At 35.7% G+C, this 16,703-nt stretch overlaps 1 protein-coding gene across 1 annotated transcript in view; it reads right to left on the reverse strand.

Annotated features, from left to right (window-relative positions):
* The window catches only part of MALRD1 (MAM and LDL receptor class A domain containing 1), a 694,737-nt gene that overhangs the window by 390,353 nt on the left and 287,681 nt on the right, over positions 1-16,703 (reverse strand). The window contains exons 25-26 of the mRNA XM_011972480.1: positions 6,697-6,944; positions 2,422-2,713 (exon numbers count right to left, since the gene is read on the reverse strand). Coding sequence (XP_011827870.1) covers positions 2,422-2,713; positions 6,697-6,944 — 540 coding nt within the window. The remainder of the gene's footprint in view (positions 1-2,421; positions 2,714-6,696; positions 6,945-16,703) is intronic.

The raw sequence follows: 16,703 nt of genomic DNA on the forward strand, positions 1-16,703 counted from the left end.
CAAACATTTACCATTTTTTTAAATGTTGGGACCATTCCAAATCCATTCCTCTAGTTATTTGGAAATACACAGTAAATTACTGCTAATTACATTCATCCTATATACAACATGAATGGAACTGGAGGATATTATGTTAAGTGAAATAAGCCAGGCACAGAGACAAATATCACGTGTTCTCACTCATATGCGAGAACTAAAAAAAATGATCCCACAAAGGTAGAGAGTAGAATGGTAGTTACCAGAGGCTGGAAAGGGTAGTGGGAATGGGGGGATAAAGAGAGGTTGGTTAATAGGTACAAAAATACAGATAGAAGGAATACAATCTAGTGTTCAGTAATGTATAATGTTTAAATATTTCTCCTGGCACTTAGTTACATCCTACTCAATGTTAAAGTTATTCAGGGAATTTTTTTCTACCCACTTGCCATCTTGTATTAAAGAGCAATTTTTTTAAAAAAATAAATTCATTAAAAATTGTAATACACCCTCTCAAATATTATGATATTCAAAGAGCTCTGGTGTGATTCCTTTGTGCCCTTAATTTGTAATTAATGTACAATCAATACTATTTTGTACATACTTTAAAATTTTCCTGCTGGATGTTTCCTAAAATATGACCTCATTCAAGATTTTACTAGTTTAAGGTCTTAAAATTCCCAACAAGATTGGTTTGTTCCTTTTGTATCCCACTCAATAGTTTTTTATTAAATTTTAAAGCAGTTTAACTTTTTCTTTTAATGTTGCTTCCTTGAGTCAGGCATGTGGCGCAAGCCTGTAATCCCAGAACTTTCGGAGGCTGAGGCAGGTGGATCGCTTTGAGCTCAAGAGTTTGAGACCAGACAGGCCAACGTAATGAAAACCCATCTCTACAAAAAAAAAAAAAAAAAAAAAAAAAAAACAGAAAATTTTTGCTCCCTCATCAATGGGATGCTACAAGATTATTTTTTATTGCGATCAAATAATTACAAAGGACCACACTTATCTAAGACCTATATCTGCCGTCAAACATCCCACACAGAATGAAAGGCAAAGCTTTTCTTGGAGAAGTAGAGTAGTCTTGGCCATGTGAATCACCTTTGCATTAAATCCACCTATGTATATTTCCCTTTCATTACAGTCTTAAAATGTTTATTTGCTTTCCTCTATACTATTTCGTATAGTGTTAGAAGCTTGTCAGGCAAAGAGCCTGTTTAACTAATTGTCCACTGGGAAACATTTATCTAGAAACTTCTATGTAACCAAATGAAAAGACTCCCTTTGAAATAAACGGGGAAGGCAGAAATGGCAACGTTGTCCATTCTGCCTACTATGTTACAAGCCAGAGCAAACAAATTAGTTTGCTTTTAATAAACCATTTTTATATTCATCAATAATAAATATAATTTAAATATCAATGAAACTGTACTTCTGTTTTCTACACTAAACTCATGGTTAAAAAAATTAATATCTGTTGGGCATGGTGGCTCATGCCTATAATCCCAGTACTTTGGGAGGCGAAGGCAGGTGGATCTCTGGAGCCCAGGAGTCTGAGACCAACCTAGGCAATACAGCAAGACCCCATCTCTGCAAAAAACACAAAAATTTGCCGGGTGAGGTGGGACATGCCTGTAGACCCAGCTATTCAGGAGGCTGAGGTGGGAGGATCAATTGAGCCCAGGAGGAAGAGGTTGCAGTGAGCTGAGACTGTACCACTGCACTCCAGTCTGGGTGACTGAGCTAGACTCTGTCTCAAAAAAAGAAAAAAAGTAATATCTATCATATCATTGGCTAACAAAATTTACTCCTTTGTCATGTTAATAATATTTATTGCATTTATTTTCATCTCAAACATTTAATATTATATGGGTTAATGGTGCTTGCTAATTATACTACTTATAGCATTGTCTCTGATTGTCTCTGTAGGAATTACATTGAACATGTGTCAACTCAACATTTGAGTAAAATTCTTTCAACAAATTATCAAAAGTTATTTTAGGTTAAAAGGACATATGGACACATTCAATTATCTACTCTGTTTCAATATCAAATTGGCTTGCTCATGGGTCCATGAAGAAGGTGGCAAATATCATAACCACAAAAATGTCTAATTAAAATTGAATAACCCTGTCCTCAGTTTACTTATGTTTTATTGGAAGTGAATCAATGTTTGCTTAGGATTAAATTCTGAAGCAGACGCAAAGAGGAAGCTGACTGAACAGAGAAGGTGGGAACTGACAAACAGACCAAAGCTTGGAGAAAATGTGGAAGACATTTTTATGAGTAAAGGCTTGAGAAATATTTTTTTAAGTTTAAAAAGATCTTATATTTTCTTTATGAAAGTGATAAATTACTAGGTGTTTATGCTATGTCTTTTGCATCTTCTTTCTTCCTTTTCACCTTTCACCATGCAAAAATACCAAACACACACAGATTAGAATGTACCTGTTGGAAGAGGCACTGCCAGTTGTTCTTGCATGGATTCACGGAGTGATAGACAATTTTCTGTAAGCACAATGTCATCAAGTGCAATGTCGCCACGCTGACCTTTCCCAACTCTCCCTTCAAATTTGAGTTGGAAGTCTTCATCACCAAACAGTGACAGTTCTTCCCTCCGCCAAAAATTGCCTTGTTCTACAGTGAGGTTAAGTAGAACCTTCGTTTGGTTTGTGACTGACACCTGCATTAAGGTGAGTGCCCCAATGCCATTTCCATACATGTGATAATGAAAAATAATCTGTAATCAAGAATAGTAATATACATATGATACGATTAGTATAATCAATATATTATTTTCAATTCTATCCCATTGCCCTCTTCTTTATTAACACATTTCTGGAGGAAAATTACACCTATTTATTCTCTTGCTCTATCTACACTTTAACACTGAGTGAAGTCAGACCAGCCTTGAATCATATGTTGCAATGTATGAGAGACAGCAGAGGAAGAATCAAATATAAATTTAGTAGGAATAAAAGGGCTCAGTTTACGTTCTTTCTGTGACTTCTAAAAGCAAGATTCCTTCATAAACTCGTAGAGCTCATTGTCAAACGAATACAAGATCATTAAACTGCAATGCGTTATATAAAAAGACTTTTCATGATTAAGAAGTAACAGGAACAAAAGAAGATTATTTTTAATCTCATGAAACTTATTTTCTTTTCTTCTTTTGCTTATTCCACTGCCATTTTTGTACTTGAAACACTTTCTCAGTTCTGTAAGATTCTCTGGGCTTCATTTAAATACAGCAAAACCTCAGAACAGTAATTATCCAAATTTTACTTAAAATGCTACCAATGGACTTTTGCAGAGCAGCCTGGGGAGCTCTTCTCTAAGTAAAAATTAATAGAAAGTATTTTCAGGGATTAATATTTCAATGTTGCAAAGATGAAATTTACCAGATTTTGAGCGATTGTTACACAGTGAAAAAAGTCAGGAAAAATTCTGGGAAAAGAACAGGACAGCTTAGGAGCAGTAGGAATTCAAAGCCTTTAAAGCTTTTGCCTTGTCATTTGTGTGAATGAGGGAAAACAGTGACAAAAGTGCTCTACACACAGGAAAAAGACATGTTTGAAACACTAGCAGTCATACAAATCATACTCTACAAGAAGAAAAATGAACACCATTAAATCACATATGCAGTGCATTAATCCAAAAAGGATCAACCAAGAATGGGTGAGCCATGCAGTGACTCTACCCATCTCCCAACTGATGAAATCTTTAAATATTATTCTATGACCCCAAAATACTTGTTCTATGGAACTAACTTTCCCAACATGAGCTGTATGATCATTATAGATTGTCCTGGTACTGGTGAAATTTGGGTACCATGACTCATTTGAGTGAGAAATAAAGTGGCCAGGGGCCAACCTCTCAGACAGCATCCCAGGGCCACCTGTCCGGCACACTTTTGCAAGCACCCCTTGCGGCTATAAAGAGGGTCTTCTGCTTTTGTGTTTGTCTTATTTGTGCAACAAATATGAGGCCTATGTTTTATGTCTCAGTAAATACGTCTGTATCTTCTTCTGGTCATTTGCTGAATGATGCCATCAGTTTAACAGATGCACCAATAACCCTATTTCCAGGGAGAACACCTGGTGACAACAAAGCCTAACACAGGGTAGTGAGAGTGAATAAAAATCTTCTAAGCATTGTTAGGCCCGGTGGCTCACACCTATAATCTCTGCACTTTGGGAGGCCAAGGCAGGCGGATCACCTGAGGTCAGGAGTTCGAGACCAGCCTGGCCAACTTGGTGAAACCCTGTCTCTACTAAAAATACAACAACAACAACAATAATAACAACAATAACAACAACAAAATAGCTAGGCTTGGTGGACTGTGCCTGCAGTCCCAGCTACTCAAGAGGTTGAGGCAGGAGAATTGCTTGAACCTGGGAGGCAGAGGTTGCAGTGAGCAGAGATCACACCACTGCACTCCAGTCCAGGCAACAAAGTGAGGCTCCAAATTTCAAAAAGAAAAAAAAACCATTAAAGTCTGATCTATTCTCTTATCACCCTCTATATGCATCCTTCCTACACACTAACCCCCACAAAGAAAAAAAAATTGATTATCTCTGCTTGAAAGGTATTCCACAAGGTGAAGGGGCAGAGGTGATTCTCATAAAAATCTGGGAGATCAATCTGCTTACCTGATGAATATATTTTTAATATGGGAGACCCAATATTTCCCAGCACAATCTTTCCTTACATATTCTTATTCAATCTATATCATAAATATTCATAAAATGAACCATTCATCATTAATTTTTTGACATTTCTTCCAGGCATACTTCATTATTCTCACACAGATGTTTAAAACATTGGGGACTCTTGTTCTGGGACAAGGGGAATATAGCAATGGATGAAATCTTAGTTACTACAGTATGAAAAAATATTCACCGGACATTTTCAGAAGTGTCTCAATAGAAAAGCTTAGATGTCAACCTGGAATTTTCATATTTTGTATTTAATATTTAGTTAGGTTTATAAGACTAAAACTAATTTGTGATTTTCAAAATATCTATAGATGTATAAAGCTAAATTTATAGATGTATAGCCAACATACAGAAAATCTGGTATGCTTGGGTTTTATTCCTGAGAAAGTACCAAGTAATCTGGAAGATAGCAAAAACAGATAAAAACTATACTTGATAAAAACTCAATTTTTGCCAAAATAGTTTTGTATGATTTACTTTCATTCTAGACTGCTGACCAAGTTCTATCACTAAAACTCTCATCTGATCATGTCACTTCCCTTGCAGAAAATCTTCACTGTCTGTGTGATAGATGAAATTGCTCTATGAGAGTTAAACTATAAAATCAACTCACGATGAGACAGAAAAACTTTTAAGACAAAGTAAAAGTTTAACATGTATTAATACTATGGCAGTGCTAAGGTGTTGAAGGCTGTTTGATATGTCTCTCTCCCACGGTTAGGGCTCTGTCAGTTGTGGACACAGGCACGGAGAAGTGTAAGTTGGACCGGGCAGAGTGGCTCACGCCTGTAATCCCAATACTTTGGGAGGTCGAGGTGGGCAGATCACCTGAGGTCAGGAGTTCGAGACCAGCCTGGGCAACATGGTGAAAACCCTGTCTCTACTAAAAATACAAAAATTAGCTGGGATGATGGCGCAAGCCTGTAATCCCAGCTCCTTAGGCGACTGAGGCAGGAGAACCACTTGAACCTGGGAGGTGGATGTTGCAGTGAGCTGAGATCATGCCACTGCCCTCCAGTCTGGGCAACAGAGTGAGACTCTGTCGAAGGGCAGGGGAAGAGAAAGGGAAGGGAAGAAAGTTTCTGGATGTAATTTGTTTGCTTTTCAGAGTTCAAACATTGGGGAACACTCTAGTCAAAATTAGACTAGAAATTAGAGACTGTATTTCTTATTGTAAATATATTTATTTCTGTATCCATCTCTTGTAAGCAAGAGATCTCTGAGCACTTGTGATCTCTAAACACTTAATTTGTACTATATGTAAAGCTAAATTCAGTTCTTAGCCTAGCTGACTCAAGTCTTTTATGGAATATAAACAAACAAGCAAACAATAAAAAAGGAAAGTGGAAAACCCCGTAAATATGTAGATATCGAATGAGGCTGCTGCTTTTCCCAAAGAGCCATACAACCTTATTTATACTTTTAATTATCCACAGATGTTTTTGTGAAATTTTCACAGGCTAATAACCCAGTTATGTTTTCTTCCTGCCTATAGAAATTATTCTACTTGTTTTAGGAGTAAGTTCAGGGTCCTTTTTGTTTTGTTTTTCAAGAAGAATTACTCAACAATTTTTGTGGTTCTAACTATCTCTAGTATTCATTCTTGTAGATATTTAATTATATACTGACTGTTGTTTAATTCTGTTTCTTTTTGTAAAATTTCCATAGTTTTAATAAGCACTAAACTTCTTAACAGAAAGCAACTGGTATCTTACTTCTGTATTATACATGGCTGTGAATAACAACCATGGAATTTTCCAATGGTTTCCCAAACTTCAATATCCATGGAATTTATCCATAGGAGAAATTGTTCTAACAGTTATAGCAATCCTTCCCTTTCCTTCTGAACTTCGCTTTTTCCCCCCCTCACATATCCAAAGTTGAATAAATTCAAACTCATCTTTTCTCTGGCCCCCGCCACTCTATTTTCTGTATGTCAATTTATCAACAGTTTCTCACAATAATTCTGTGTTTGTTTGGTTGGTTGGTTTGATTTTCCCCATACCTTGCAGTTTTTGCTTCTCTTACTTATAACTGGACTTGAAATTCTGGCAGCTCTCATGGGCTGCTGAGGGAACAAACTCTTTATAAAGATGTAATGACCAGATGAATTTCCCAAAGTGTGATCTGCCGCTGGCTCTGTGCCTGCTGCAGGGATGCTGCTAGCTTTCAGATTCCAGTCAAAGTCCTCATCTTTCTCCTGCTCCCAGGAACAAAGATCAAATTCGAAATCACAGCGCCCACTGGAGGTACCTGGAAAATATTTCCAAATATATGTTACGGAAAATGGAAATGTACTGACTTTAAAACATGCAATTCAAAATTGCAGTGATCTTGCTGTATCATGTAATATTTGAAACCTTATAATGCTATCCTGATAGCAGGATATAAAGAGACCAATTTGGTTTGCTATACACACAGCTACTTCCCTGGCTTCTGTAAGTTCATTTCTCTACAAATCTGGTCCCAGTTTCAAAGTTGATAAACTATTTTAGTATTACACACATTTCCTTCTCTAAATATCTATTTGGTCCATGTAATTTATTTATTCTGTCTTCTCATCTATGCTTCTCAGGTCTTGGTAAGAAATTTATGAAGTTTATTATTCTGCAATACATTTTAGCTTGGGTAATGCTGCCCCGAGCAAAAGTTATCATTAATCATAGTAGTTATTTTATTTTAGAACAGTTCTTTATTTTAGAGAAAATTGTGAAACAGAAAAGTGAGGTAAAAAGGTGTGATAATTTGAATGAGCTTATTGTAATAAGTTGCAGAAATTAAATATGTTAAGTTGCATCAAATACCAAACTATTGCATCAAATACCAAACTATTTCCCAGGTATTTTTTGAAGTATTTTATTACTGTCATTGCTTAAGTTGCTTTATTTTCCCATTTCCAAGATAGTAGAAATTATACAGGAATCTTTTTATCATGCTGCAAGTAAATTATGAGCTGAAAATGGTAGTGAAGATGTTATAAAACTGAGCATTGTGGTATGAAGGTGTCATACCTTATACATTTATATATTTAGGACTTTTGATACTTTTCATTTTTAAGTCAATATTCATGATTCTACATAAAACCAATGAGGGAGGCCGGGCATGGTGGCCCACACCTGTAATCCTAGCACATTGAGGCTGAGGCAGGTAGATCACCTGAGGTCAGGAGTTCAAGACCAGCCTGGCCAACATGGTGAAATCCCATTTCTACTAAACATACAAAATTAGCTGGGCGTGGTGGCGTGCACTTGTGGTCCCAGCTGCTCAGGAGGCTGAGGCAGAAGAATCACTTGAACCTGGGAGGTAGAGGTTGCAGTGAGCCGAGATCGTGCCACTGCACTCCAGCCTGGGTGACAGAGCAAGACTCCATCTCAAAACAAAAACAAAAACAAAAAACAAAAAACGAGTAATTTGATCATAAGTAACAAAATGTACTGTTTAGAATTCTTTAATGACAATAATTCTTTATGAAGTTCTTTTTGAAGATTACAACTGCAATAAAGATCTGTAAAATCGTAAGTGAGATAAGTGTCCAAATATTAAAAATACTTGAAAAGAACCTATGGTAGCATGTTGATATATCTTCAGATAAATGTTTCTCTCTTAAATAAACCTCATTTAAACAATTGCTCAAAATTTTTAAGGCAAATGAGGGTAAGAATGACTCTGTCATCAAAACATTCAGGGACTTGCTCTCCAATGCACAAGCCAAAGAAAGGCAGGTAACTCCACAGAAGCTATGGTAATTCCTGGACAAATCATCCACTCTATTTTACTACACATGACTCTTTAAGAATGTCCAAGTTCTGTTGCATGTGGCATCAAAATAGTGAGGTTTTTGTTTGTTTGTTTCTGTATGGATACATTCTTAACAGTTACCCCAAGTCAGATAAAATTGTCTCAATGTGCAAAACAAACCCTAAACTCTTTGTAGTTTATAAGGTGGAGAATATGAAAACATATGAGGCTGGGTGGAGTGGTTCACCCCTGTAATCACAACATTTTAGGAGGCCAAGGTGAGAGGATCACATGAGGCCAGTTCAAGACCATCCTGGCCAACAAAGTGAGACTCTGTCTCTACAAATAGTTAAATTTTAAGAATTAAAAATTTAAAAAGAAAACATACAAGTTTTACCATTGTTTCTATGCCATTTGGGGATATATAAGAAAATGCTAAAATAAAATATAAGCTAACTTTATTACACCTTTGAGTAAGGAACTTACACAATAAAGAAAAAGGGCTTAAAATAAGCATTTTCAGCTTTTGAAAGAACTAAAGAGATTAAGAAAACATCAAGACTGATAATTTGTTTTTGTAAATTGTTTACCAGTCAAGATAATACACATTTGTAATGTCTTCAAGGATAGAGATAAATTTTCTGTCATAATTTATGTCATCAAATCAACAGAATGCCTTTTTAAAATCTAATAGCTAATTCAGTTTTCAAATGTCATTTGAAATATATTTTGTAATTTATTTTTTTCCTAGAATAGACTGTAATACTTATAACCTATTGTAGTGTAGAATACTGAAGTTCTAAGTATCCTTTCAAAGGACTGGGGAGTAGATGTCAGGAAAATAATAATGAACTCCAACGCAGCATCTAGTTTAAGAATATGAACCGCTGTCTTGGTTCAGAACTATAAAATGAAACAAATAATTCAGTTGCCTTGTGTTGGAAAATTTAGCAGCCTCTGAGAAACAGATTAGCATATAGAGCAGCATCTGGAGAGGCCATTCATATAAGAAAATAATGTGTGCTGCTGAAAAACAGATTTGATATTTTTATTCATGTAAACACTGTTACATGGATCTTTACAATGTAAATCATATTTTTCTTTTGATCTTTTCCCTCGTTTTGAAGTTATATTTTCTTGGAAAGTTTATTTCTAATATACCAGTGGGGAAAATAAAGTAAGTAAAAATAAGTTGTTTGCATTTCACATCACTATGATGAGGGGGAACAACTTATAATTTCATATCCTATTATTTCCCATAGGTACCAGGTAAAAAACATAACATAGTCTTGAGAACTGATGCCAATTCCTGGCATTTCTGGTGCAGTTAATGCCAATATCAGACAGCTGTGCCATCAGGAAGACAATGAACACCTTTGTCTACAGCTGTGTCATCAATCAAACTAGTTTCTACCTTTCTAAATCCTATAATTTGTCCATTGATCAATATCACTATAGGTATAAAATATGTCTTATTTGAAAAGGCATATTTGGAAGGAACATAACATAATTCCTTTTAAGGTCCTACCATCAAACTCAAAAAATTAAAATCTTACCATTATATTCATGTATTCATTCAATATAAAATTACTGAGCATATTCTATAAATAAAGCACATTGAGGAAAATAGGAAAAGAGGGGTACTGGGTATGAAATATAATGTGTTCCAGGTCCTGAAACATTCTCTTTATATCTGTCATTTCATTTAATCCTCACTTTGTCTCTATATAATAGTTATTATTCTTATTTTGGTTGATGAGAAAGTTGAAGTTCAGAATTAAACTTTGCTTTGCATTCCACTGTAAGTAGCAGAGCTGAAGGAGGATACAACACACAGCTCCTTTAGTACTACTCCCTTTGATAATGTGGAATGTAGCAGTTAGGGGTGAGAGTTAAAATAGAACAAATTTACAAATACAATTGGATAAGAAAGTACATGTATGTATAGAAAACATTCTCTAAGAGACTCCTGCCTCTGTGAGCCGGTAGCAACATGAAGACAGCAGTCATTCAATTCAGTGTGATTATTCTTGAGGTATTGTGGCATGATGTACTTCATCGCTTCTTTAACTGTTCTTCTGAATATGAATGTCCTACAGGTGTCAATTTGTCATTCAAAGGAAGAAGATTCTGCATTCAAATGAATGGGATCAATTCTATAAATTTTGTCTTTGAAAGATTTTAAAAGATACTAGTATATTAAAGGCTCTGAGAATTCCCACAATACGCAGACTATTTCTTTAGGCAAGAGAGGATATTCCCAATGTATTTGACTAAGGAACATTTTTACCTTTGGCAGAACTATTAACATATTGTAGAATAGTATGCTTATGATACGGGACAAGACTTTCAAATCCTGATATTAAGACAAACAAGCAAAAGGCATAATTAGAGAAGCTGGGTATTAGTTTCCTACGGCTGCATACGAAAATATCACAAACTGGGTGGCTTAAATCAACAGAAATTTTTTGTCTGACTCCATTTTCAGGCTGGAAGTCTGAAATGAAGGTGTTGGCAGCATCATGCTCTCTCTGATGGCTACAGAGGAGGCCTTTCTTTCCTTGTCTCTTCACAGCTGCTGGTAGCTATGGGCCATCTTAGTGTTCCTTGGCTTGTAGATGAATCACATCAATCACCTGTCATTCTCCCTGTCTGTTTTCACATCATCTTCTGTCTGTGTCCAATTTTCCCTCTTCTTATAAGGACACCAGTCATTGAATTAGGACCCACCTTTATCCAGCAGGACTGTATTTTAACTAGATGACATCTGCAAAAGTCCTATTTCCAAATAAGGTCGCATTCTGAGATTCCAGGTGACCATGAGTTTAAAATTCCAGGTGACCAGGTGTAACTAAATTTTCAGTGGACATTATACAACCCAGTTACTTAAATGTTTACTTTTTCAAAGGTAAATCTCTTGGGCTTTTGTGCTATGTAATCATATCATTCAAAAATAATTATAATTTGGCTATCCTTTGTTTCATTTCATGTCTTAAATATTGACCAGGAACACAAAGATAATATTAAACAGTAATACTAATAGTAGATATTTTGACATGTTCTTGATTTTAATGTAAGTATTTTCACTCTTTCCTACATTAATTTGATAGAACACCTTTAATGTCTTAAAAATAATCATACGCATGCTCTGCATAGCATAAGAAATGGCTGCTTAATTTAAACAATAATTTTCAGCATCTATCAGCTTGCTATTATTTTCTTCAGTAATGTTGGTACATTGACATATTATGACATCAAAATACACTTAAAATGTTATAAGATCTTCATCTCAAATTGCATGATATATTACTATGTATATACTACATGTATTATGATGAATTTAGTTTGCTAGCATTTTAAGCTTTTCTGCATGTATATTCACAGGGCGTTTGAATATCACTCGTCTGATTTTTGGAGGCTTCATAATCAGTGATATATTACCTTAATAAAATAAATTCTACCTTTTCATATGGTTGAAATAGTTTCTTTGGGCATTATTAGTTCATTAAAATTTGGTAGAACTCCATAGTATCTACCCCAGGAGAAAGAACTGGAGGACATTTGTTGATAACTTATTTGATAGTTAATGGTCTTTTCAGGTTTTTTACTTTATTAGTTAATTTGATTATTTTTCCCCTAGAAAAGTAACTATTTCATTGACATTTGCAAATTAGCACAGAGTTATTGGTCTCTATATCCCTTTTATGTCTCCTTTAGCAAAACTACATTTATTTGTATCTTTCTTCCTTTTTTAAATTAAAAATTAGTAAAAGTTTATCTACTACCTCTATTTTTAAAAATAAGTGTCTTGGACTTATCATATGAATTTTTTTTTCAAGTTAGCATTTCTCATTTTCTTAAAATTTTTGCAACCTTTTATTCTGAAATAGTTTCAAACTTGCACAAAAGTTGCAATAATAATAAAAATATCTTTCATCTACCCTTTAACCAAGTTCACAAATGTTTATATTTTCCTATTTCTATCTAAATTCATGTGTATGTGGATACACAGGCACACCTCTAATGTATTGCTTTGTCAATTCCGGGCCATTACAAAAAAGTAAATACCACAATAAAGCAAATCACATGAAATTTTGGGTTTCTCAGTGCATATAAAAGTTTTGCTTACACTATACTACAGTGTACTAAAAGTAACATTATGTCTAAAAAGTGTAAATGCCTTAGTTAAAAATAATTTATTCCTAAAAAATGCTATCATCTGAACATTTAGTGAATCACAATGCTTTTGCAGATGGAAGATACTGCTTTAATGTTGATGGTTGCCGAATGGTCAAGATGGTGGTTGCTGAAGGTGGCTGCTAAGTTGGCTACTGTAGCAATTTCTTAAAATAAGAAAACAAGTTTGCTTGAAATAAGTTTGCTACATTGGTTGACTCTTCACTAAAGATTCTCTGTAGCAGGTAAAGCCGTTTGTTTTGTTTGTTTAGACGTATCTTCAGGCTCCACTTCTAATTCTAGTTCTTTTGCTGTTTCCACCACATCTGTGTTACTTCCTACACTGAAATCTTGAAGCCCTCAAAGTCATCCATGAAGATTAAAATCAACTTCTTTCATACTCCTGTTAATGTTAGCATTTTGACCTTCTGCCATGAATCACAAATGTTCTTAATGGCATCTAGAATGGTGAATCCTTTCCAGAAGGTTTTTGATTTACTTTGTCCAGATCCATGAAAAGAATCACCCCCTATGGCAGTTGTTGCCTCATAAAATGTATTTCTTAAATAGTAAAACCTGAAAGTCAAAATTACTCCTTGATTCATGGACAACAAAATTAATATTGTGTTAGTAGTCATGAAAGCAACATCAAACTCCCTTTGTATCTCCATCAGAGCTCTTGGGAGATCAGGTGTATTGTCAGTAAGCGGTAATATTTTGACAGGATTTTTCTTTTTCTGAGCTGTAAATTTGAACAGTGGGCTTCAGTAAACCATGCTACAAACAGATGTGCCGTCATCCAGGCTTTGTTGTTCCATTTAGAGAGCATACTCAAAATCCATACTGGGAAAATATGGAAACATGGATTCATATTAGGAAAAACATTATTACAACGGGGGAACCTGACAGTTGAAACGGCCTTTGGTATGAGTCAATGTACTCTCTCTTATGAAAATGTTGAAGCAGGAATTAGGTGACTTCCCTCCACCTCCATTGTCAGCCAGGTCACGGAAGTTACAGAAATGATTCCTTTATTGGTTGGTGTTGCATTTGATCAATTAATTTAACAATGTAACAGATGTTGGGGCTGGTTCATCAATAAGTATGTCCTAATGGAGTTCTCTCGCATTTTAATAGAATGGGGTAAGTGCTAGGATGGAGATGGAAAATTTATGATTAATTGTAATTGAGTACAATAAACACTATACAAAAGTCTAAATGTTGAATCCCCATTTCAATGAGCTTAAACTAAGAAAGACTTAAAACCTGCTGGGCATGGTGGCTCTTGCCTGTAATCCCAGCATTTTGGGAAGCCGAGGTGGGTGGATCGCTTGAGGCCAGGAGTTTGAGACCAGCCTAGGCAACATGTTGAAACTCCATCTCTACTAAAAATACAAAAATTAGTCAGGTATGGTGGCACGCGCCTGTTGTCTCAGCTACTCAGGAGGCTGAGGCACCAGAATCACTGGAACCCAGGAGGCAGAGGTTGCAGTGAGCCAAGATCTTGCCACTGTACTCTAGCATAGGCAACAGAGTGAGTTCCTATCTCAAGAAAAAGAAAGAAGGGAGGAAGGGAGGAAGGAAGGAAGGGAGGGAGGAAGGGAGGAAGGAAGGAAGGGAGGGAGGAAGGGAGGAAGGAAGGAAGGCAGGGAGGAAGGAAAGAACGGAGGGAGGGAGGGAGGGAGGGACGGAGGGACAGATGAATGGACAGAGGTTGGTTAAAAACCATCTTTATTTTCCGAAGGCACAACTGTCCACAAAGAAAATCTAAGGAGTGTACTGGGAAGGAGGGAGGGAGGAAAGGAGGGAGAGAGGGAGGGAGAGAGGGAGGGAGGAAGGGAGGGAGGGATGGAAAGACTTAAAAGCCGTTTCTATTTTCCGAAAGCATGACTGTCCACAAAGAAAATCTACAAAACTCTGATAGCTAATAAATGAGTCAGCAAGGTCACAGGACACAAGATTGACATACCATATTACTTAAGGAAAATTAAATAATTAAATTTTATTTCTGAATCCTAGAAATGAAGACAGAAATAAAAATTAAAATATAATACCATTTATAATCCTTCAAAAAATGAAACAGGTGTAAATATTGTAAGACATACATAGAATTTGTATGCTGAAAACCACAAAATACTGATGAGAGAAATCAAAGATCTAAATAATGGGGAGAAACCTACTGTGCTGATGATTGGAAAACTCAATACATTAAAAATATGACTTCTCCCCAAATTGACATGTTATTAAATGCAATTTTTATCAAAGTTCCATCAAAATAATTTATAGCTATATATTTTTATAAGATTTATATAAAACATCAATGGAACTAGAATAACTAAAACAATTTTGTACAAGAAGAATGCATTAGAAGGAATTAATCTAACTGATTTCAAGATTCATGACACAGCTTTTTTGATTTACTTCGTCCAGATCCATCAAAGGAATCACCCCCATGGCAGTTGTTGCCTTGTAAAATGTATTTCTTAAATAGTAAAACCTGAAAGTCAAAATTACTCCTTGATTCATGGACAACAAAATGAATATTGTGTTAGTAGTCATGAAAGCAACATGAAACTCCCTTTATATCTCCATCAGAGCTATCCAGACTGTCTTGTACTACTGGAGGAATAGATACCTGGATCAATAGAACAGAAAAGAACCCAGAATTAGCTTCATGTAACTACAACTAAGTTTTGACAAAGGTACAAAAACAATTAAACAAAAGTAGAACAGTCTCATTCTGCTGGAGCAGTTGGTTATAGGCAAATATACAAATAAAGAAACTGTGACCAAAATTTGACACATTATACAAAAATTAACAAAATGATTCATAACCTTAAATGTAAAATGTAATACCATACAACTTTTTAAAGAACCCAAAGGAGAAAATCAGGGACCTAGGACTTGGTGAAATATTCTTAGATGTGATATCAAAAGCATGATCTCAAAGAGGAAAGATCAATACATTGAACTTCATCAACATTAAAAGTGTTTGCTCTGCAAATGATCCTGTTAAGAGAACAAAAAAGACAACCTAAAGCTGGGGAGAAAATATTTGCCATTCATATATCTGTTAAAAGACTTACACCAATAATGCATAAAGAATTCTCAAAACTCAACAGTTAAAAAAAAGCCTGATTCGAGAATGGGCAAAAGAGATATTTCAGCCAAGAGGATATATGGATTATAAACAAGCACAGGAAATAATATTCAACATTACTAGCTAATAAGGAAGTGCAAATTAAGACCATGATGAGATATCACTCCTCACTTATAAGAAGGGTAATGTAAAAACAAAATAGTAACACCATTAAACGTTCACAAGGTCATGGCAAAACTTGTTCTTGTGTACATTACTGGTGGTAGTGTGACACGAGGCAATCGCTCTGGAAAATAGCACCAGGGTATGTTACCTCCATAGCACGAAACATGACTAAACAACACAGAGGAAAACCTGATTTATACATACAACAACTTTGATGGATCTCAAGAGGATGACACTGAGAGAAAGAAGATCTTTGAGACCTATTCTCAAAGGTCACATCCTGTATAGTTCCATTTATACAATGTTCTCAAAATGATAAAGCAAAGAGATATAAAACAAAGTAGTGGCTTCCTGAGGTTAGAGATGATGGGAATGACTTTGTAAAGAAGTAGCTCAAGGAAGATCTTTGTAAAGATGGAGTATCCTGATTGTGGCAATGATGCTTTACATAAATTTATGCATGTAATGAAATGCTGCAGACTTTCAAACATTGAGCCAATATTAGTTTCCAGGTTTTAATATTGGACCATAGTTATATAACCACTGAGGGAAAAATGCATGAAGGATATCTTTGAGCTTTTGAACTTCCTTTTTTTTTTTGGACGGAGTCTCACTCTATCGCCCTGGCTGGAGTGCAGTGGCGTGATCTCGGCTCACTGTAACCTTTGCCTTCTGGGTTCACGCCATTCTCCTGCCTCAGCCTCCCGAGTAGCTGGGACTACAGGCACCCGCCACCACATGCGGCTAATTTTTTTGTATTTTTAGTAGAGACGGGGTTTCACTGTGTTAGCCAGGATGGTCTCGATCTCCTGACCTCGTGATCTGCCCGCCTC

Source organism: Mandrillus leucophaeus, unplaced genomic scaffold, assembly GCF_000951045.1.
Source record: "Mandrillus leucophaeus isolate KB7577 unplaced genomic scaffold, Mleu.le_1.0 Scaffold1295, whole genome shotgun sequence".
Classification (NCBI taxonomy): domain Eukaryota; kingdom Metazoa; phylum Chordata; class Mammalia; order Primates; family Cercopithecidae; genus Mandrillus; species Mandrillus leucophaeus.